We start from the raw sequence: 24,112 nt of genomic DNA on the forward strand, positions 1-24,112 counted from the left end.
AAATATTGAGCCTTCATGAGGGATTTTTCTTGATTTATTTGCGGGGGGAATCAGGACTGGCGGGGTGACCTAGAAGTGGAGCTCTCGCCTCACAATCCGGAGGCTTTGAGTTCGATCCTAGGTAGAGGCAGATATTTTTCTCTCTGGGCACAATGAGAATATATCTGCCGAACAAAACTCCGCATTGGCGTCAGGAAAGGCATCCGGCCATTAAAACATTCTGCTAGCTCCATTCAATTGCCCAGATTCCACCCCGCAAGGGGTTACGGGGTCGTTAAATGAAGATGATTTTGGGTGGAATCTAGTCACAAAGGTATCAAGTCAGAAGAATGCTGTTGTGCTATTTCCTGTGGGACCACAAATTCGAGCTGGTTGTGGTGCTTACCAATTCAGTGCCATCCTTCAGGAGGAAGAGCAGAATATGAATTATACCGTATATTAGAAAAAAAAAGAGAGAAAGAAATACAATTTGCACGGGTGAGTGGAGAAGGATATCCAAATTAAGCAGGCCTCTTGAATCTCCTCGTTTTAATTAGTTGTTGCATTGTGAACAATCGCCTGTCTGTTTAAAATGTGTGCGCTCCTGCCCTTTTTCGGCATGACTTTAAGGGAATTTTGATTGCTCATTAATTTAATCCAACCTTGGGGAGGATTTCAAGAGATAATAGGTAGGCAGCAAATAAATTTAACAAACACAAACGAATGGAATAGCATAGCATAAGAATAGCAATAGCAATAGAAATAGCAATAGCAATAGCAATAGAATAGAATAGAATAGAATAGAATAGAATAGAATAGAATAGAATAGAATAGAATAGAATCTTTATTAAGAATAGAATAGAATAGAATAGAATAGAATCTTTATTAAGAACAGAATAGAATAGAATAGAATCTTTATTAAGAATAGAATAGAATAGAATCTTTATTAAGAATAGAATAGAATAGAATAGAATAGAATAGATTAGAATAGAATAGAATCTTTATTAAGAATAGAATAGAATAGAATCTTTATTAAGAATAGAATAGAATAGAACAGAATAGAATAGAATAGAATCTTTATTAAGAATAGAATAGAATAGAATCTTTATTAAGAATAGAATAGAATAGAACAGAATAGAATAGAATAGAATCTTTATTAAGAATAGAATAGAATAGAATAGAATCTTTATTAAGAATAGAATAGAATAGAATCTTTATTAAGAATAGAATAGAATAGATTAGAATAGAATAGAATAGAATCTTTATTAAGAACAGAATAGAATAGAATAGAATCTTTTTTAAGAATAGAATAGAATAGAATCTTTATTAAGAATAGAATAGAATAGAATAGAATCTTTATTAAGAATAGAATAGAATAGATTAGAATAGAATAGAATAGAATCTTTATTAAGAACAGAATAGAATAGAATAGAATCTTTTTTAAGAATAGAATAGAATAGAATCTTTATTAAGAATAGAATAGAATAGAATAGAATCTTTATTAAGAATAGAATAGAATAGAACAGAATAGAATAGAATAGAATCTTTATTAAGAATAGAATAGAATAGAATCTTTATTAAGAATAGAATAGAACAGAATAGAATAGAATAGAATCTTTATTAAGAATAGAATAGAATAGAATAGAATCTTTATTAAGAACAGAATAGAATAGAATAGAATCTTTTTTAAGAATAGAATAGAATAGAATCTTTATTAAGAATAGAATAGAATAGAATAGAATAGAATAGAATAGAATAGAATAGAATCTTTATTAAGAACAGAATAGAATAGAATCTTTTTTAAGAATAGAATAGAATCTTTATTAAGAATAGAATAGAATCTTTATTAAGAATAGAATAGAATAGAATAGAATAGAATAGAATCTTTATTAAGAATAGAATAGAATAGAATAGAATAGAATAGAATAACAGAGTTTGAAGGGGCCTTGGAGGTCTTCTAGTCCAACCCCCTGCTTTAGGCAGGAAACCCAACACCACTTCAGACAAATGGTTATCCAACCTCTTCTTAAAAACTTCCAGTGTTGGAGCATTTACAACTTCTGGAGGCAAGTTGTTCCACTCATTAAAAAATAACTTAAACACGTGGTATGTGTAGATAGCTTTCGACATGTATTCTTTTAGTGACCATTTGAAGTTGCAACAGCACTGAAAAAAGTGACTTACAACTGATTTTTCACACTTACAACCCATGTGGTCAAAATTCAGACACTTGGCCACTGGCGTGCCCGGGTAGTCCTTGATGTATGACCACAATTGAGCCCCAGATTTCCATCATTAAGTGAGACATTTGGTCAGTGAGCTTGGCTCCATTTTGCGACCTTTCTTGCCAAAGTTGTTAAGCGAATCACTTAAGCGGTTGATAAGTGAGTCACCCGGCTGTTAAGTGAATCTGGGTTCCCCGTTGACTTTGGCTCATCAGAAAGTCACAAAAAGGGGATCAGGTGTCCCTGGGACACTGCAACCGTCATACATACGAGTCACTTGCCAAGAGTCTCATTTTTGATGACCTGGTCGCAGAGATGCTACAACGGTCGTAAGTGTGAGCATCAGTCCGAAGTTGCTCTTTTCGGCGCTGTTGTAAGTTTGAAAGGTCATTATAGAAACCGTCATAAGTCGAGAACTACCTGTAATCTTTTATTTTGGGGAGTGTTAATAAAGACATGGCTATGGGGGAGCCAGGAAAGATCATCTATCTATCTATCTATCTATCTATCTATCTATCTATCTATCTATCTATCTATCTATCTATTTATTTTGTCAATATGCATATTAAATAATATATATAAGTATAAGCATGAATTGAATACGTAAAATGAATACTTAAGATTTTCATAAAGCCCTTGTTATAGTACACTGATGGCTACCTTTTTGCCGTTGTGTGCCAAAAGCGGGGTGTGTGTGTGTGCACGGGGAGGGTCGTGCGCATGCCCACACCCATAATTCAATGTGCCCAGCCCCCCGGCCCATGCACACGCGACACCCCCCCATGCTCCCACACTTTTGGCACGCAATGACATGGTGGGACTAGAAGGCCCGTTTTTTTGCTCTCCCTAGGCTCCAGAGCCTTTCTAGGGCAAAAATGGCCTTCCTCCCCCTCAGAGGCCCTCTGGAGGCTGAAAACGGCCTGTTTCCCGACTTCCGGTGGGCTCAGAAGGCCCCAAAATCAGCTGGCTGGCACGCGCATGCACGCCGGAGCTGAGCTAGGGCACTGCTCACATGCCCACCGATATGGCTCCGTGCGCCACCTGTGGCACTCGTGCCTTGGCTTCACCATCACAGTTCATCAAAATTTTCTCTCTCAGCTTAACAGCCATGGAATTAAAAAAAACAACATCTGGCTAAGTGATTGATTAAAGACCGGAAAACCAAGAGTAGAAATAAATAGACATTTTTTTTCCACAATGAAGTTGTATAATGAGCAGAGTCACGCAGGGTTCTATCTTAGGAGCAGTGCTGTTTTTTTAACATAAAGCTAATCCTCATTTAGCGACTGCAATTTGGGGCCGAAAGCAAAGTGGTTGCTAAGTGGAAAAGTGCAATTACTGTATGCTTTCCTTTTCCCCACATCCCTGCCCTTGAGAATGAGCATCCCGATGCTGGGATAATTAGAGAATTAAGGTTTGTATGCATATTCATTGGAGAGAAAGGGATTGCAAGAGAGTAAGCAGACACAGAATGAAAATTGAATGTTATCCACAATTATAACATTTTTTGCAAATGCTCAGTCTTACATATTGGAAAAAAGAACCTAAACACTAAGTACAAGCTTGATGGACATTACCTTACAGATGACCCCCACCCCGTTAAAGACCTTGGAGTTTTCATATCAAATGACCTAAGTGCCAAAGCCCACTGCAACTACATTGCAAAAAAGGCTTTAAACCTAATCTTCCGTAGCTTCTTCTCCAGAAACACTACACTACTAACCAGAGCATATAAAACATTTGCTAGACCAATTCTTGAATACAGCTCGCCTGTTTGGAACCCGTACCACATTTCTGACATCAATACAATTGAACGTGTCCAGAAATATTTTACAAGAAGAGTTCTCCGCTCCTCTGAAAACAACAAAATACCTTATGCCACCAGACTTGAAATCCTGGGTTTAGAAAATTTAGAACTACGCCGCCTTCAACATGACCTGAGTTTAACTCATAGAATCATCTATTACAATGTCCTTCCTGTCGAAGACTACTTCAGCTTCAATTGCAACAATACACGAGCACACAATAGATTTAAGCTTAATGTTAACCGCTCCAATCTTGATTGCAGAAAATATGACTTCAGTAACAGAGTTGTTAATGCTTGGAATACACTACCTGACTCTGTGGTCTCTTCCCAAAATCCCCAAAGCTTCAACCAAAAACTGTCTACTATTGACCTCACCCCATTCCTAAGAGGTCTGTAAGGGGCGTGCATAAGAGCACAAGCGTGCCTACCATTCCTGTCCTATTGTTTCCTTTCATTATATCCAATTAATATAGTTATTACATACTCATGCTTATATATATGCTTATATATTGTATAGTTATTTCATGCTTATGCTTATATATACTGTGTGACAAAATAAATAAATAAATAAATAAATAAATAAATAAATAAATAAATAAATAAATAAATAAATACAGTTAGTTCATTTGGTGACCGTTCAGACTTGGAACAGCACGGAAAAAGTGACTTACGACCGTTTTTTACGCTTACGACCATTGAGGCATCCCCATTGTCACATGATCAAAATTCAAATGCTTTGGCAACTGACTCATGTTTACGACGGTGTCCTGGGGTCGTGAGATCATCTTTCGCGACCTTCTGACAAGCAGATTCAGGGGGGAAGTTAGATTCACTTACCAACCGTATTACTAACTTAACAACCGCTGTGATTCATTTGACAATGGTGGCAAGAACGGTTGTAAAATAGGGCAAAGCTCACGTAAAAATGTCACACATAGCAACAGAAATTAAGGGCTCCGTTGTGGTTATAAGTCGAGAACTACCTGTACTCACATTAGAAAGCGATGTGTTTGCAGCTGCAAATGGGTCGCACAAGCAGCCCAATGCGTTCCCCATTGTGTGCTTGCTTACTCTCTTATCATCCCTTCCTCTCCAATCTCTCCGTTCTGTGAGTGGGGAGAAGGGGTCCCACAAGCAGCCCAATGCGTTCCCCATTGTGTGCTTGCTTACTCTCTTATCATCCCTTCCTCTCCAATCTCTCCGTTCTGTGAGTGGGGAGGAGGGGTCCCACAAGCAACCCAATGCGTTCCCCATTGTGTGCTTGCTTACTCTCTTATCATCCCTTCCTCTCCAATCTCTTCGTTCTGTGAGTGGGGAGGAGGGAGGAAAGAAAAAATTACCTCAGGCACGGAAAAGATGGCACACAGAGATTACTTGTTGATTTGTTTGTTTCCTCAGCCCTCACTTGTTGAAGCAATCTCTCGGTGGCGGAAAAAAAACAACATACCCAGGCAATCTCTGCAGGCAATTTCTCCTGTGTTTGACCTGTTTTCCTTTTTTAAAAATGTGAGCAACTGTAAAAGCGGTGCGCATTGTGTGAAAAATCCGAACTGCACGTACAGGGGCAGAACTAGAGGTGACAGATGAGGGAAAAGACGTTGGAGTAATTGGGAAACAGGTCGGCGGAGGTGTAGAAATCGGGCGGATCTGCTGTGAAAAAGGTCGGCATCGTGTTAGGGGTTATAATAAACCGTGTGGAAAACAGAAAAGCCAGCATCATAATCCTCTAATGGAAACCGCCGCATAGGAAACATTATGAGCTGTGGTGGCGCAGTGGTTAAATGCAGTACTGCAGGCTAATTCTGCCGACTGACCGGCTCAAGGTTGGACTCAGCCTTCCATCCTTCCGAGGTGGGTAAAATGAGGACCCAGATTGTTGGGGGCCAGAGGCTGACTCTGTAAACTGCTTAGAGAGGGCTGCAAAGCACTGTGAAGTGGTAGATAAGTCTAAGTGCTATTCCTTCTGAGAGAAGGCAGGCAGGCAGGCAGGCAGGCAGGCAGGCAGGCAGGAAGGAAGGAAGGAAGGAAGGAAGGAAGGAAGGAAGGAAGGAAGGCAAAGTGAAGAGAAAGAGAGGGAGAAATGGAGGAAAGGAGAATGGAGAAAAGAGGAAGGAAGGAAAGGAAGGAAGGAAGGAAAGGAAGGAAGGAAGGCAAAGTGAAGAGAAAGAGAGGGAGAAATGGAGGAAAGGAGAATGGAGAAAAGAGGAAGGAAGGAAGGAAGGCAAAGTGAAGAGAAAGAGAGGGAGAAATGGAGGGAAGGAGAACGGAGAAAAGAGGAAGGAAGGAAGGCAAAGTGAAGAGAAAGAGAGGGAGAAATGGAGGGAAGGAGAATGGAGGAAGGAAGGAAGGAAGGAAGGAAGGAAGGAAGGCAAAGGGAAGAGAAAGAGAGGGAGAAATGGAGGGAAGGAGAATGGAGAAAAGAGGAAGGAAGGAAGGAAGGAAGGAACAAAAGGAAGGAAGGCAAAGTGAAGAGAAAGAGAGGGAGAAATGGAGGGAAGAAGAATGGAGGAAGGAAGGAAGCAATCTGGTGGCACAGTGGCTAGAATCCACTATTGCAGGCTAACTCTGCCCAGTGCCAGTAGTTTGATCCTGACTGGCTCAAAGGTTGACTCAGCCTTCCATCCTTCCGAGGTGGGTAAAATGAGGACCCAGATTGTTGGGGGCCAGAGGCTGACTCTGTAAACTGCTTAGAGAGGGCTGGAAAGCCCTGTGAAGCGGTATATAAATCTAAGTGCTATTGCTATCTGGCTTTAGAGATAGCCCTTGACTTACGACCGGAACCATGCCCCAAAATTCCCATTGCTAAGCAAGAATTCTGCCTTGAGTACTTTATAAAAATAATAAAGGCAGGGTAACACTAAAGAAATTAAAATTAAAGAAAAAGAAAATATGACTCAGGTAAATTTGCTGGGTGAAACTCACCTGGATTCTGGTTTCATTTTTTTGATATTTTTCAGCCGTAGTAGAATTTTTCTCGTTGATTGATAAGATGGTCATTTGGAAAGTGGTCTTTCTATTTCAATCCTTTTGCTGCAAAGAGAGCGAACAGCCATTCAACGGCCTTGACTCGCTTTTCGTAACATTGCAGACTTTCGTAACATACATCAGACTCGCTGTATACGAAACGGGCAGCACATAAGTTTCATATTAATAATAATAATTTTAAAAAGGTCTTTTCAAGGAGCCGATCCCCCACTGAACGGAATAAAAAATGCATTAAATTTATTGAGAAGCTGTGGTTTATTTTTATTTATTATTATTTTTTTGCTCCAGGTTTCTCTAAAACGGGTCTCCAACCTTGGCCACTTTAAGACTTGTGGACTTCAACTCCCAGAATCCCTCAGCCAGCAAAGCAGGGGTCTCCAACCTTGGCCACTTTAAGACTTGTGGACTTCAACTCCCAGAATCCCTCAGCCAGCAAAGCAGGGGTCTCCAACCTTGGCCACTTTAAGACTTGTGGACTTCAACTCCCAGAATCCCTCCGCCAGCTTTGCTGGCTGAGGGATTCTGGGAGTTGAAGTCCACAAGTCTTAAAGTGGCCAAGGTTGGAGACCCCTGCTCTAAAATACACAGGGAAGTAAGCGTTGGGGAAATTAGCCAGGAGCAGATAATCCCAGCCATTTGCTTAGTGACCTTTCGAAGTTACACCGGGACTGAAAAAAGTGACTTATGACCGTTTTCACACTTAACGACCGTTGCATCGTCCCAGCGGTCACGTGACCAAAATCCAGACGCTTGGCAACTGACTCATATTTATGACGGTCGCAGTGTCATGGAGTCGTGCAATCTCCTTCTGACAAGCGAAGCCAGATTCGCTTAACGACGGCATGATACGCTTAATGACGGCAGGGGTTCTCTTCACAACTGGAGCAAAAAGGTCGTAAAATGGGGCAAAAAATTGCTTATCGCTGTCTCGCTTAGCAACGCAGGTTTCTGGCTCAATTGTGGTCGTAAATCGAGGACTACCTGCGGGGGTGAAATTCAGCCGGTTCTATCCTGCTGGAGCGAACCGGTAGCAGCAGCTGCGGGAGGCTCCGCCCACCCGCACAGACATCATGACGTCCCTTTTTTGCGATGATTTTCAGCCTCTGCGCATGCGCAGAAGGCTTTGCGCATGGGTGGACAATGCATGCACGTTTGCGAACCGGTAGGGAAGGTATAGGGATGTAGTGGCTCAGTGGTTAGACGCTGAGCTTGTCGATCGAAAGGTCGGCAGTTCAGCAGTTCGACTCCCGAGTGCTACATGACAGGGTGAGCTCCCGTGACTTGTCCCAGCTTCTGCCAACCTAGCAGTTCGAAAGCAGGTAAAAAATGCAAGTAGAAAAATAGGGACCATCTTTGGTGGGAAGGAAACAGCGTTCCGTGCGACTTTGGCATTGAGTCATGCCGGCCACATGACCACGGAGACGTCTTTGGACAGCGCTGGCTCTTCGGCTTTGAAAGGGAGATGAGCACCACCCCCTAGAGTCAGGAACGACTAGCACATATGTGCGAGGGGAACCTTTACCTTTACTTTTTAGGAAAGGTAAGTGAATTTCACCCCTGACTACCAGGATATGTTTGGGGGAAAAAGCTACCAATTAACTGAGTAAATTAATTAAGTGTTCGATACGCCTCCCTAAACCGAAAATCGTGATATTAATTTAATAAATTAAAAAATTCCTTCTCCCTTTAGAAGCTCATCGGTTAATGAGTAAATAGAACCTACTTTTATCTTCCTGACATGACTGGAAATAGGTTAAGCCGAGAGATGATGACATGCTTTGAAATAAATTAATAAAAAATTTTCTGGCAGTGATCTGCTGCTAATCCATCCCTTGCAATAATAACAAAGGTAGAGAGAATAATCACAGCCAAGCCAACTTTGATATGCCTGTTTAAACAAAATTATTCATCATTAATAATAGAAGCTTCCCTGCTTTTTGTCTCGTTTCTCTGATATCTTCCCCTTTCTTTCCGTCCTCCTTACCAATTTAAAGTTTAAAGAAGAAATGTATCAGTTCTGCAAATCTTATTAAATCCCGGTTCAAACCTTGTTTGTTTTCAAAAGGAATCCTTCGTCGAAAGAGGAGGACGCCGTAACGCAAGAGAGAGTGAATTAAATCATAAAACAGGATTATATTTTCATTGCCGGGAGTCCTCGACTTACCACCTTAAAATTACTGCTGTTAACTGAGACAGTCTCAGTCGCAATCGCAATAGCACTTAGACTTACATGCCGCTTCATAGTAGAATAGGATAGAATAACAAAAGTTGGAAGGGACCTTGGAGGTCTTCTAGTCCAACCTTCTGCTCAGGTAGAAAACGCTACACCATTCCAGACAAATGGTTGTCCAATCTCTTCTTAGAAACCTCCAGCTGTGGAGCACCCACAATTCTGGAGGCAAGAAGTTCCACTGGTTAATTGTCCTGGCTGTTAGGAAGTTTCTCCTTAGTTCTTTTTTTTTTTTTATTGAAAAAGTTTTACAACAATTAAATTTTTTCCCCTCCCCTCCCCCCTTCCCCACCTTCCCCCCTCTCTCCAAAACCCCCCTCCCCCCCGACTTCCCAGAGCAAACACAAGGTATAGTTCAATAAACAGTCATAAATTAAATTTTTAAAATCTAACACAATTATAATCCTTCTCTCTCACATAACCTGACTTCTTCCATTAAAATCAAAAACAACATCCTTCATTCAAAGGCAATCTGAAATTTCTTAATCTGATATCTATTTTGAATATAATCAATCCAGTTCTTCCATTCATTTAAATATTTTTCTTGAGTACTGTCTTTCAAGAAGGCTGAGATTTTAGCCATCTCAGCCAAATTGGAAACTTTCAATATCCATTCTTCTATTGTGGGTAATTCTTTTTTCTTCCAATATTGTCCAATCAACAGTCTTGCTGCTGTTATTAAGTTCAAAATCAACTTAGTCTCAATCACTGTACAGTCCGTTGTTATTCCCAAAAGGAAAAATTGCGGTAGGAACTTTATCTTCTTCTTCAGAACATTCTGCATAATCCACCAAATTCTTATCCAGAAAGACTTAATTTTCTTACAAGTCCACCATACATGAAAATATGTAGCATCATCACAATTACATCTCCAACATTTCGCTTGCATATCTGGATACATACATGATAATTTCTTAGGATCTAAATGCCATCTATAAAACATCTTATAAAAATTTTCCTTAAATTCTGCGCTATGTAAATTTAACATTTCTAACCCAAATTTTTTCCCATGTTTCCAACATTATTGGTTCTTGAATATTCTGTGCCCATTTTATCATACAATCCTTTATTAAATCTCTTTCAGAATCTATTTCTATCAACACAGTATACAATCTCTTTATATGCCCCTGGGTTTGATTTCTAATTTGTTTAACCAAATTTTCTTCATTTTGAATAATACCAATTTTCTGATCTTCTTTCCATCTAGCCTTTAACTGTCCATATTGGAACCAAGTATAATTCCTTCCTTCTTCTTTTAATGTATCCAAAGATTTTAGTTGTAATTTCCCCTCTCATTATATAAAAGATCTTTATAAGTAATCATTTCTTGTTCCTGTTCTATATTTATATTCTCTACTGCGTGCCGAGGACTTGCCCATATAGGAATTTTATAATTTAACTTATAATAATATTTTTTCCAGATACGCAGAAGAGAAATTCTCAATACATGATTCTTAAAAGCTTTATCTACTTTCTTATCATACAATAAATATGCATGTCAACCATATAATAAATCATAACCTTCTATATTCAAAATCCTTTCCTCCGTCAAATTAAACCAATCACTTATTACCGAAAGAACAACTGCTTCATAATACAGTTTTAAATTAGGCATTTTTAATCCTCCTCTTTCCCATGTATCTTGCATTATTTTCATTTTGACTCTCACTTTTTTCCCTTCCCATATAAATTTATTAATTCCAATCTGCCATTCTTCCAATTTTTTGTCTTTCTTAATTATTGGTATCATCTGAAACAAGAACAAGAATTTAGGCAAAACATTCATTTTTATAGCTGCTATTCTCCCCAACAAAGATAATTGTAATTTTTGCCAAGTATTCATTTCCTTCTGAATTTTTTTCCATAACACATCATAATTATTCTTATACAATTTTACATTTGATGAAGTAAGAAAGACTCCTAAATATTTAACCTTTTTTACAATTTCAAATCCTGTTATTTCCTCTAGTTTTTCTTTCTGGTTCTTAATCATATTTTTGGTTAACACTTTTGTTTTATTTTGATTCACTTTAAACCCTGAGACCCTCCCATATTGATTAATTACTTCCAACAAATATACACTCGAATTTATAGGCTGAGTCAACATAACAACCAAATCATCTGCAAATGCTCTGACTTTGTATTCATTCAGTTTCTCCTTAGTTCTAAGTTGCTTCTTTCCTTGATCAGTTTCCACCCGTTGCTTCTTCTCCTGCCATCAGGTGCTTTGGAGAATAGCTTGACTCCCTCTTCTTTGCGGCAAACCCTGAGATACTAGAACTGTGATGGTGGCACGCGGAGCCATATCGGTGGGCACACAAGCTCAGCTCCGCTGCGCATGTGGCTTTCTGGGCCCATCAGAAGTAGGGAAACAGGCTGTTTCCTGCCTCTGGAGGGCCTGGTGGGGTGGGGAAGGCCTGTTTTTTGCTCTCCCCAGGCTCCAGAGCCCTTCTAGGAGCCTGGGGAGGGTAAAAACGGCCTCCCCCACCGGAGGCCCTCCAGAAGATGGAAACGGCCCGTTTGCTGACTTCCGGTGGGACTGGAAGGCCTATTTTTTGCTCTCCCCAGGCTCCAGAACCTCTCTGGGAGCCTGGGGAGGGTGAAAACAGCCTGGCCTTCTGGAGGCCGGAAATGGCCCATGCGTGGGGGGCAGGGTGCATAGAATAATGGGTGTGGGCCCGCTTTTGGCACGCGAGGGCAAAAAGATTAGCCATCACTGTACTAGAACGTTAGTGCTTTGCAGCCCTCTCTAAGCAGTTTACAGAGTCAGCCTCTTGCCCCCAGCAATCTGGGTCCTCATTTTACGGACCTTGGAAGGATGGAAGGCTGAGTCAACCTTGAGGTGGTCAGGATCGAACTTCCTGGCTGTGGACAGAGTCAGCTTGAAATACCGCATTATAACTAGTGTACCTATCCTCCCTCCCTCCCTCCCTCCCTCTCTCCCTTCCTTCCTTCCTTCCTTCCTTCCTTCCTTTTTTTCTTCTTTCCTTTCCTTTCCTTCCTTCCTCAGTGGTTAGAATGCAGTACTGCAGGCTACTTCTTGTGACCCCCCGGCTGTAGTTAAAATGGGGAAAAATTCCCAACCAATGTCTCCCTTAGCAATGGAAGTTTGGAGCTCAATTGTGGTCGTAAGTCGAGGACTATCTCTAGACCATTCCAGAAAAATGGCTGTCCAATCGCTTCTTGAAAACCTGCAGAATGATGGAACACCCACAAATTCTGGTGGCAAGTCGTTCCACTGGTTAATTGTCCCCACTGCCTGGAAGCAGCAATGATGCAATCAGATCCCTGCCCATTTAAGGGCGCAGAAATGGGTGGAGCCTCAATTGCACGGGTGCAAGAGCCATCTTGACTTATGCTACTGTCCCTGCAACCTCTGGCAGGACAGCCCTTCCTGGTTGTCGCTTGCTGATATTTTCACAGCATTTAAGCAATTACAGTCCTATGTCAGCTTCATCAAGGTTAATTGGATCAGTCTGTTTTTCTAATTGATTCATCTTTCCCGTCATTGATCTAGCTGATTAGTTGGCTTAATCAGTTTGGTTTCACAGCTGAACCTGATGAAGACAATTGGATGGGTGAATTTGGCAGGGATCAAGGCGGAAGTCACAAAGCAAAGTCATGCTTCTCTCTTCTCTTCTCTTCTCTTCTCTTCTCTTCTCTTCTCTTCTCTTCTCTTCTCTTCTCTTCTCTTCCCTCCCCTTCCCTCCCCTCCCCTCCTCTCCCATTCCATTCCATTCTTCATGCCTCTGTTCTGTGCTGTGCTGTTCTATTCTTCATTCTTCTATTTTATTCTATTCTGTTCTATTCTGTTCTTCATTCTTCTATTCTATTTTATTCCATTCCATTGTTCATTGTTCTATTCTATTCTATTCTATTCTATTCTATTCTATTCTATTCTATTCTATTCTATTCTATTCTTCATTCTTCTATTCTATTCTTCATTCTCCTATTCTATTCTTTTCTTTTCTATTCATTCTTCTATTCTATTTTATTTTATTCTATTCTTCATTCTTGTATTCTATTCTATTCTATTCTACTTTATTTATTCTCAATAAAATTCTAGTATTCGGTTCTGTTCTGTTCTGTTCTGTTCTATTCTATTCCATTCCATTCCATTCCATTCCATTTCATATTTTCTCTTCTCTTCTCTTCTCTTCTCTTCTCTTCTCTTCTCTTCTCTTCTCTTCTCTTCTCTTCTCTTCTCTTCTCTTCTCTCCTCTCCTCTCCTCTCCTCTCCTCTCCTCTCCTCTATTCTTGTTCTACTCCTATTCCATTCCTCAGTTCCCTTCCCTTCCTTTCTATTCTCATCCCATCCCATCGCATCTCATCCCATCCCATCCCATCCTATTTTATATCCCCAGGAAGCATCAAAACAAGCTGAGCCTTCTCAAAATTCCTGGACAGCATTTTAGTCCTGCAGTGATAAAACTGTCCCTTGAAAATGGATGCTTATTTTTTAAAAAACAAAACCAAACTGCAGGAAATAAAACAGAGCAGCAATTCCAATGAGTGTCAGCCATATATTATTATTATGCTGAGTTACGGAGTCGTTTTAAAGAGCCGGGAACCCTGTTATATTCTCATTAACTGCCATTTTTTTCCTTCTAATTGTCGCATCCCATCCTGTGCAGAGTTTTACATCCGGCCCTGACTGGCAATAGCTTCTTTACAGAAAGGTCAAATTCTCTTTTTAGGATGGCACAATGCTTGGCAACTTCTTGGTTCAAGCTGTATATTTTCTTTGGCATTTCGAAAGGGCACAAAGTCCGCAGCAAAATGCGATAACCGCCAGAATGGGTGGAGCTGCCCGTGCAGAATTATGCAGCAAATAGAGGTAGTCCTCGACTTACGACTCCAATCGAGCCCAAAATGCACCTTGCTAAGTGAGCAATTTCTTAAGTGAGTTTTTGCACCATTTTACGACCATTTTTGCCCCAGTTGTTAAGTGAATCCTGGCAGTTGTTAAATTAGTAACACGGTCGTTAAGCGAATCTGGCTTTCCCCATGGACTTTGCTTGTCAGAGGGTCGCAAAAGGGGGATTACGTGACCCCGGGACGCTGTGTCCGTCATAAATATGAATCAATTATCAAGCCGCTGAATTTGACCGTGGGGATGCTGCAACAGTTGTAAAGTGTGAAAAATGGTCATAAGTCACTTTTCTGTGCCGTTGCAACTTTGAACAGTCCCTAAACGAATGGTTGTAAGTCGAGGACTACTTGTACTTATGACTGCTATTTGGGACACCACCTTCCAACACTAGGTTATGTGTATTAAGCGAGTCGTGTCTAATTGTAGGAGCTTTTGGGCACGGTTGTTAAGTGAATCGCTGCAGTCGTTAAAGGATTCACACGGCCATTAAGCAAATCTGGCTGCCTCATTGGTGTTGCTTTGTCCGATGCTGGCTAGGAAGATCAGAAATTGTGATCATGTGACCCTGACCGTTGTAAAGAGATGTTCGTTGCCGAGCGCCCGGATTTTGTTCGTGTGAATGTGCAGAGTGCTGCAATGGTCGTAAGTCTGAGGACTGCTCTTAAGTCGCCTTTTGCTTATAAGTTTGAACAGTCACTAAACGGATGGTTGTATGTTGAGTACTGGGCTACCTCTACAAGTCGTCTTTGACTTATGGTGGTAACTTTGGGCCCAGGAGAAGGATGAGTTCTATTCCCACGTTAGGCACAAAAACTAGGTGACTTTGGATCAATGCCCAGGAGATGGTGAGTTCTAGTTTCTCCGTAAGCACAAAAGGCCTCCTGGGCCAATCACCAGGCAACTGTGAGTTCTAGTTATGCCTTAGATATGAAAGCTGACTGGGTGACTATGGGCCAATCACTAGGAGACAGTGACTTCTAGTCCCGCCTTAGAAATGAAAGCCAAGTGGGTGACTTTGGACCAATCCCCAGGAGATGGTGAGTTCTAGTTTCTCCGTAAGCCCAAAAGCCCTCCTGGGCCAATCACCAGGCAACTGTGAGTTCTAGTTATGCCTTAGATATGAAAGCTGACTGGGTGACTATGAGCCAATCACCAGGAGACAGTGAGTTCTAGTCCCACCTTAGTTATGAAAACTAACTGGGTGACTGTGGGCCAATCATCAGGAGACTGGGAGTTCTAGTCCCACTTTAGATATATATGAAAGTTAACTGGGTGACTGTGGGCCAATCACCAGGAGACTGGGAGTTCTAGTCCTACCTTAGGTATGAAATTTGGCTGGGTGGCTTTGGGCCAATAGCCAGGAAACTGGATTTTGTCCTGTTTTAGGGCATGAAAGCCAGTGGGTGACTTTGGGCCAATCACCAGGAGACCGTGAGTTCTAGTTCAGCCTTAGGCATGAACGCTTCCTGGTGATTCTGGGCCAATCACCAGGAGACGGTGAGTTCTAGCTGCGCTTTAGGCATGAAAGTCACCTGGGTAACTTTGGGTCAATCTCCAGGAGGCAGTGAGTTCCAGTCGCACCCTTAGGTACGAAAGCTTATTGGGCCAGTCACTTGCACTCAGCCTAACCCACCTCACAGGGTTGTTGTCGAGGAGAAAAAGGGTAGGAGGAAAGAAAGATTCTGTGTGTTCGTCGCCTTGAGTTATTCATATAAACAAACTGATTTATTTTCTCCCCCACCCAGGCGAACAAACTGAGGACCAAAACTTTGCGGAATACATTAAATCCCTCTTGGAATGAAACCCTCACGTACTACGGGATCACCGACGAAGACATGATCCGCAAAACGCTCAGGTGAGTCCGTGACAGCCTTCCAGGTAGACCAGACAGGGACTCACGACCAGGTGAGCAATTTCCACTTTCTTATCAGGCTACATCAGGGGACTTCAACTTTGGTCACTTTAAGACTTGTGGACTTCAACTCCCAGAATCCCTCAGCCAGCTTTGCTGGGAGTTGAAGTCCACAAGTCTTAAAGTGACCAAAGTTGAAGACCCCTGGGCTACATGAACAGAATCTCACAAGTCTGAAAGTACAAATCTCCCCTGCTCTCTTTTATAGTCAGAGAAATCGTTTCTGAATCTCTTTCTCCATCCGTTATGCAGCTGAGGGCTCTGCTGTCTCTTATCTAATTGTTCCCTAGGCAGCTTTTCTTCCTCCGTCTGCCAAGGTCGTTCTCACATACCATAACAGATAATCCTCCACGTACGACCACCGTTGAGCCCAAAATTTCTTGTTGCGAAATGAGACAGTTGTTTGGTTCAATTTTGCCCCATTTTGCGACCTTTTCTTGCCACCGTTGTTAAATGGATCGCTGCGGTTCTTAACACGGTTGTTCAGTGAATCTGGCTTCCCCGTTGACTCTGCTCGCCAGAAATTCGCAAAAGGTTATCATGTGACCCAGGGACACTGCAACGGTCATAAATATGAGTCAGTTGCCAAGGGACACTGCGACGGTCATAAATATGGGTCAGTTGCCAAGGGACACTGCGACGGTCGTAAATATGAGTCAGTTGCCAAGGGACACTGCGACGGTCATAAATATGAATCTGTGAATCTGGCTCCCCCCCCCCCGGACAAAATTTACATTGCTAAGTGAGAAATTTGTTAAGTGAGTTTTGCGCCATTTTACGACCTTTTCCTGCCACATTTGCTAAGTGAATCACTGCACTGGTGTTAAGTGAATTTGGCTCCCCCATTGACTTTGCTTGTCAGAAGGCCACAAAATTATTGAGGAATTATTGAGTCTGTCATTTGCACCTCTATAACTGTCTGGTTCGGTTCTGCAACCCAACAAGAGAGACAGAGACTTCAGAGGATAATTAGAACTGCAGAAAAAATAATTGCTACCAACTTGCCTTCCATTGAGGACCTGTATACTGCACGAGTCAAAAAGAGGTTGTGAAAATATTTGCAGATCCCTCACATCCTGGACATAAACTGTTTCAACTCCTATCCTCAAAACGACGCTATAGAGCACTGCACACCAGAACAACTAGACACAAGAACAGTTTTTTCCCGAAGGCCATCACTCTGCTAAACAAATAATTCCCTCAACACTGTCAGACTGTTTACTGAATCTGCACTACTATTAATCTTCTCATAGTTCCCATCACCAATCTCTTTCCACTTATGACTGTATGACTGTAACTTGTTGCTGGCAATCCTTATGATTTATATTGATATATTGACCATCAGTTGTGTTGTAAATGTTGTACCTTGATGAAGGTATCTTTTCTTTTATGTACACTGAGAGCATATGCACCAAGACAAATTCCTTGTGTGTCCAATCACACTTTTTTTTTTAAATTTACATTTATATCCCGCCCTTCTCCGAAGACTCAGGGCGGCTTACAGTGTATAAGGCAATAGTCTCATTCTATTTGTATATTTACAAAGTCAACTTATTGCCCCCCCAACAATCTGGGTCCTCATTTTACCTACCTTATAAAGGATGGAAGGCTGAGTCAACCTTGGGCCGGGCTTGAACCTGCAGTAATTGCAGGCTGCTGTGTTTTAATAACAGGCTTCTTACAGCCTGAGCTACCACTTGGCCAATAAAAATTCTATTCTATTCTATTCTAAAAGGGGATCACGTAACCCTGGGACACTGCAACCGTCATAAATATGAGTCAGTTGCCAAGCGTCTGGGTTTTGATCACGTGACCATAGGGATGCTGCAACGGTCGTAAGTGTGAAACATGGCTCTAAGTCATTTTTTCCCCCCCGGTGCTGTTGTAACTTTAAACGGTCACTAAATGAACTGTCGTAAGTCGAGGACTCTCAGAGCCCTGTTCAGCTTGCAAAATTGTGGATGAGTCTGTCTGGCTTTTGAAGTGTTTTAAATCTCCTTTTGATGGATTATATCAAGACCAGTCAGAAGGAACTTTGTCTGTCAGGTGGCTAACCATTTCCCCAAAGCGTAAAATATATTTTCCCAGACAATGCCTGAGCTTAAAGCTGATTTATCTTTCCTTTCCCCAGCCAATTACTTAACGTACAGTATTTTCCCTCCTTTCTCATCTCAGTAAATTCTCAGCTTTTAGCAAAACTAAATTTAGGGAGAAAAAACAGATCCAGGAAACTACAGACCTATCAACCTGACCTCAATACCAGGGAAGATTCTGGAAAAGATAATCAAGCAACGAATCACTGAACACCTAGAAGCAAACAAAGTAAGAACCAATAGCCAACATGGGTTTGTCAAAAAAAGATCATGCCAGACTAATCTTATTGCATTCTTTGACAAAATGACAAAATTAGTAGACCAGAGGAATGCTGTCGATATAATTTACTTGGACTTCAGTAAAGCATTTGATAAAGTAGACCATAACCTACTACTAGATAAAGTAGAAAAATGTGGGTTAGACAGCACCACCACCAGATGGATTCGTAACTGGCTGACCAACCGCACTCAACGTGTAGTCCTCAACGGAACTACATCCACATGGAGGGAAGTATGCAGTGGAGTACCCCAAGGCTCTGTTTTAGGCCCAGGACTCTTCAACATCTTCATCAATGACTTGGACAAGGGGATAGATGGGGAACTCATCAAATTTGCAGATGACACCAAGCTGGCAGGAATAGCCAACACTCCTGAAGATAGGCTCAAGATACAGAAAGATCTTGACAGACTAGAACATTGGGCGCTATCTAACAAAATGAAATTCAACAGTGAAAAAGTAAGGTTCTACATTTAGACAAAAAAACCCAAAATGCACAGGTACCATATATGTGGTACCTTGCTCAATAGTAGTAATTGTGAGAGGGATCTTGGAGTCTTAGTGGACAACCATTTAGATATCAGCCAGCAGTGTGCAGCAGCTGTTAAAAAAGCCAACACAATTCTGGGCTGCATAAACAGAGGGATAGAATCAAGATCACGTGAAGTGTTAATACCACTCTATAATGCCTTGGTAAGGCCACACTTGGAATATTGCATTCAGTTTTGGTTGCCACGATGTAAAAAAGATGTTGAGACTCTAGAAAGAGTGCAGAGAAGAGCAACAAAGAGGATTAGGGGACTAGAGGCTAAAACATATGAAGAATGGTTGCAGGAACTGGGTATGTCTAGTTTGATGAAAAGAAGGACTAGGGGAGACATGATAGCAGTGTTCCAATATCTCAAGGGCTTCCCCAAAGAAGAGGGAGTCAAGCTATTCTCCAAAGCACCTGAGGGTAGAACAAGAAGCAACTGATGGAAACTAATCAAGGAGAGAAGTAACTTAGAACTAAGGAGAAATTTCTTGACAGTTAGAGCAATTAATCAGTGGAACAACTTGCCTCCAGAAATTGTAAATGCTCCAACAACACTGGAAGTTTTTAAGAAGAGATTGGATAACCATTTGTCTGAAGTGGTGTAGGTTTTCGTGCCTGGGAAGGGGGTTGGACTAGAAGACCTCCAAGGTCCCTTCCAACTCTGTTATTCTATTCTAGCCTAACATATTTTTCTCCCCTTTCTCATCTTGGTAAATTCTCAGCTTTTAGCAAAAGTACATTGCCTTACTTGGAAAGACGCCGGGGCAATTCCCAGTGCACCTGGTTGCTGAAAATGCAAATTTTCCATTTTGATTAGCTCGTAACTCTGCAACATCCTAATCTGGCAATTTGAAAGGTGACGGCTGGATGCTATCGAAGCCGCGGTAAACTCGATTTTAATTTCAACGGGATTTTCATTTTTTAAATGTCCCCTGCTTTGTGTGTTTTATTAGGCGGTTTAAGGATGGAGATGTTTTAAACAGAGAACGAAGTAATAAAATACAAATCAGGGGTTTAAAATGAAGTCATAAAACACCCATCGGGGATTTTAGAAATGTCAAGGAAATTATCACTTGCTAATATAGCATTACTTAGCTGTAAATAATTGAGATGGGAGGCACGTACTATAAATTTGATAATAAAAATTTTAAAATGAGTACAGGTACTTCCTGACTTTCAACCATTAGTTTAGTGACGGTTCAAAGTTACAAACGGCACTGAAAAAAAAGTGAATGATGACCGTGTTTCACACTTACGACCGTTGCAGCATCCTCATAATCACGTGATCAAAATTCAGATGCTTAGCAACCGATTCACATTTATGACGGTTGCCATGTCCTGGGGTCAGATGATCCCCTTTTGCGACCTTCTGACGAGAAAAGTCAACGGGGGAGCCCGATTCACTTAACAACCATGTCACTAACTTAACAGCTGCCGTGATTCACTTAACAACCGTGGCAAAAAAAGGTCGTGAAATGGGGGGAAACTCACTCAGCAACAGAAATTTGAAGCTCCATTGTAGTCAGACGTTGAGGGCTTCCAGTATACAGATAGTCCTTGACTTACAACGAGGTGATTGTTCAAACTTACAACAGCACTGAAAAAGTGACTTATTATGACCATTTTTCCCACTTATGAACCTTCCAGCATTCCCCCTATGATCATGTGACCAAAATTTAGACACTTGGCAATTGACTCATATTTATGATGGTCACAGCGTCCTGGGGTCACGTGATCCTCTTTTGCGACCTTCTGACAAGCAAAGTCAATGGGGAAGCCGGATTCACTTAACAATTGAGGCAAGAAAGGTGTTGTGACTCCAGCCCCCGAACCTGGCCCCATGCCCGAAAGTGACTCCGAGAGTGAGGGGGAAGGGCCGGTAAGGCTTACCTCGAGAGCACCGATGCATTTGGCTCGGCTCCAGCAGCCAGAACCAAACCAGTCGGAAGACGTAATGAGGCCGTCATCCCCTGATTCCTCCCTTCCTCAGGCTACGCCTTCAGACCCAGCTGATAATAATAATAATAATCAAGCTTGGATTGACCCGCGCTTCAGAAGATTAGAGAGGCGGCGTCATCAAAGGGAAGGGTGGGGCAGGAGCCCCACCCCACAGGATATATAAGGAGCTTTGGGACTGCTCGCACTCCACGGGGAGCAAAAGTTTAGCTGAACCGTTTCAAAGAGAGCTGAAGTCTTACTCTGCGAGTCATTTGTTTGAACTTTGGCAGGCAGCTGCGATTTCTCTGCCAGGACTGATAAGAGCCGTGAATCCACTGTTTGAAGGCCAGCTCGTTACCCCGAAGTGGGGAAGGAGACAGAACAAAGGTCATAAAACTGGGTAAAATTCACTTTACAAATGTCCAGAGGTAGCCTGCTGCCGGTTTGCGGGAACCGGTAATTCTGACTAGCGGCTGGCCCCGCCCACCTGCCCCGGCACTATCCCGTCCTATATAATTGCCATGTGTTTGACATGGCGCGTGTATGTGGATGGTGCGGGCGCACGATTTTCGGGTCTGGGCGAACCATTTATTACGTTATGTGACACCCACCTCTGCAAAATGTCTCGCTGAACAAAACGCATTGTGGTCGTAGGTCGAGGACTACCAGTACCTGGGACCACTTTAAGTGACTAAGAACTCCAGAGTGGTTGCGCTGAGTTTGTATGTGTGAATAATGCGATATTCGATTCAGTGCAAGTTGCAAATTGATACCAGGAGGCGTTTAATTTGTCCCAGATCGACTTAATGTGAGACGAGCACATGGAGGGGGAAGTTGAGCCTGTTAATTTTCTTCCTTGCAAAATGAGGAAAAACAAACTTTCGTCAGGGGAAAACGGTACAAGTTTTTTTTTTTAAAAAAAGAAATCTTGCTTCTCTCAGTGTCAGCTTATCTTTTGGAAAAAGGTTTGGATTTTTGGTTATCCTTTGCTTTCTCTTAACAGCTCTGTGAGTCTGTTAACTGTCAGTTTAAATTATAAGTTATTTATTTAATCTGTTACTGGCGCATCTCATGAATATACATATAAACATTGATGTATAAAAAATTTTTGATCGCCTATTTTCATTGAGCTGTTTACCTGTTTACCGCACCTTGACGTACGACTACAATGGAGTCCAAAATTTCTGTTGCTATGTGAGACAGTCGTTTTTGCCTTATTATATGACCTTTCATGCCACAGCTGTTAAGTGAATTAACAGTAGTTAGAATAGAATTTTAGAATTTGTTTAAGAGGAGTATTTCATCCATCTTATTTGCAAGTGAGCGTATATTTGTTAGGAAAATTGAAGGCAGAGGAGTTTTAATGCGATTTCTTAGTCTGTTTAAGATCCCAGCTCGTTTACCTCTCTTCCTTCGCTTCCGTCGTTTGGTTTTTTTAGTAATCCATGGCTCCGTGGGAATTGCCTCCTCCTGTGTTAGAATCTCCTCCGTGTTTGTAAAGACAGGCGGGGGTGAGATCAAAGAAAGCTGCTCCTTAAAGAAATGTTGCTTAATTTTTAGCAGATGGTCTCGTGAGTAGGAAATCCGTAGTGAATCACAGAGAACAATTAGAAATAAAGAAACCATTAGAGAGCATTTCACTGAGGCAGCCTTCGTCGGCGCCATCTTGAAAAAAAGTTAGCACCCAGATTGTTGGGGCAGCAATAGGCTGACTCTGTAAATCGCTTAGAGAGGGCTGGAAAATACTGTGAAGCGGGATATAAGTCTAAGTGCTATTGCAGATTAACTCTGCCCACTGCCAGCAGTTTGATTCCCATTGGCTCAAGGTTGACTCAGCCTTCCGTCCTTCCAAAGTTGGTAAAATGAGGACCCAGATTGTTGGGGGCAAGAGGCTGACTCTGTAAACTGCTTAGAGAGGGCTGTAAAAGCACTGTGAAGCAGGATATAAGTCTAACTGCTATTGTTATTGCTAATAACATGTTAAGTGAATCTGGCTTCGCCAGGAACTTTGTTCATCCGAAGAACGCAAAAGGGGATCATGTGACCCCGGGAAACTGCAACTGTCATAAAAATGAACCAGACACCAAGCGTCTGAATTTTAATCTTGTGATCGTGGAGATGTTACAAATGGTCGTAAGTGTGAAAAATGGTCATAAGTCACATTTTCCAATGCCGTCGTAACTTCAAACGGTCAGCCGACTGTACAGGTAGTGCTTGAATTACGACCACAGCAAGGCAGTTATTAAGAGAGTCAGGCCCGATTTTACAGCCTTTTTTCGCCAGTTGTTAAGTAAATCGGTGCAGTTGTTAAGTACTCTATGACTATCATTAAGTGTTGTACCTTATAATTCTTGATGAGTGTATTTTTTTTCTTTTTATTTACACTGAGAGCATATGCACCAAGACAAATTCCTTGTATGTCCAATCACACTTGGCCAATAAAAAAATTCTATTCTATTCTATTCTATTCCATTCTATTCTATTCTATTCTATTCTATTCCATTCCATTCCATTCCTATTATTTCTTTCATTCTATTTTATTCTGTTCTGTTCTGTTCTGTTCTGTTCTGTTCTGTTCTGTTCTGTTGCGTTGTGTTCCATTCCATTCCATTCCATTCTATTCTATTCTGTTCTATTCTTCATTCTTCTATTCCATTCCATTCCATTCTATTCCTATTATTTCTTTCATTCTATTCTATTCTGTTGCGTTGCTTTGCATTCCATTCCATTCCATTCTTCATTCTTCTATTCCATTCCATTCCATTCCATTCTATTCCTATTATTTCTTTCATTCCATTCCATTCCATTCCATTTATTTATTTATTTATTTTGTCATAACAATATATGTAGGTATCATACAAAAAGATTATATAATATATACCTTTATACCTTTATATACTATATAACCTTTCTGTATGATAGTTACATGTATTGTTGTGACAAAATAAATAAATAAATAAATATGAACACATATATGGGTAAATATAAGGAGGTATAAGCATATATGCATATAGGAAGAAGAAAAGAAAAACAATAGGACAGGAACGGTAGGCACGTTTTGTGCGCTTATGCACGCCCCTTATGGTCCTCTTAGGAATGGGGTGAGGTCAATAGTGGAAAGTTTTTGGTTAAAGCTTTTAGGATTATGGGAAGAGACCACAGAGTCAGGTAAAGTATTCCAAGCACTGATGATTCTGTTACAGAAGTCGTATTTTCTGCAATCTAGATTAAAGCGGTTAACATTAAGTTTAAATCTGT

General features: G+C 41.3%; 1 protein-coding gene across 1 annotated transcript in view; it reads left to right on the forward strand.

The window, feature by feature from the left end:
- Window positions 1-24,112, forward strand: part of LOC131188537 (rabphilin-3A-like) — a 289,054-nt gene that overhangs the window by 171,342 nt on the left and 93,600 nt on the right. Inside the window, exon 13 of the mRNA XM_058163849.1 lies at window positions 15,845-15,954. Within this exon, the coding sequence (XP_058019832.1) occupies window positions 15,845-15,954 (110 nt within the window). The remainder of the gene's footprint in view (window positions 1-15,844; window positions 15,955-24,112) is intronic.

Source organism: Ahaetulla prasina, chromosome 1, assembly GCF_028640845.1.
Source record: "Ahaetulla prasina isolate Xishuangbanna chromosome 1, ASM2864084v1, whole genome shotgun sequence".
Lineage (NCBI taxonomy): Eukaryota > Metazoa > Chordata > Lepidosauria > Squamata > Colubridae > Ahaetulla > Ahaetulla prasina.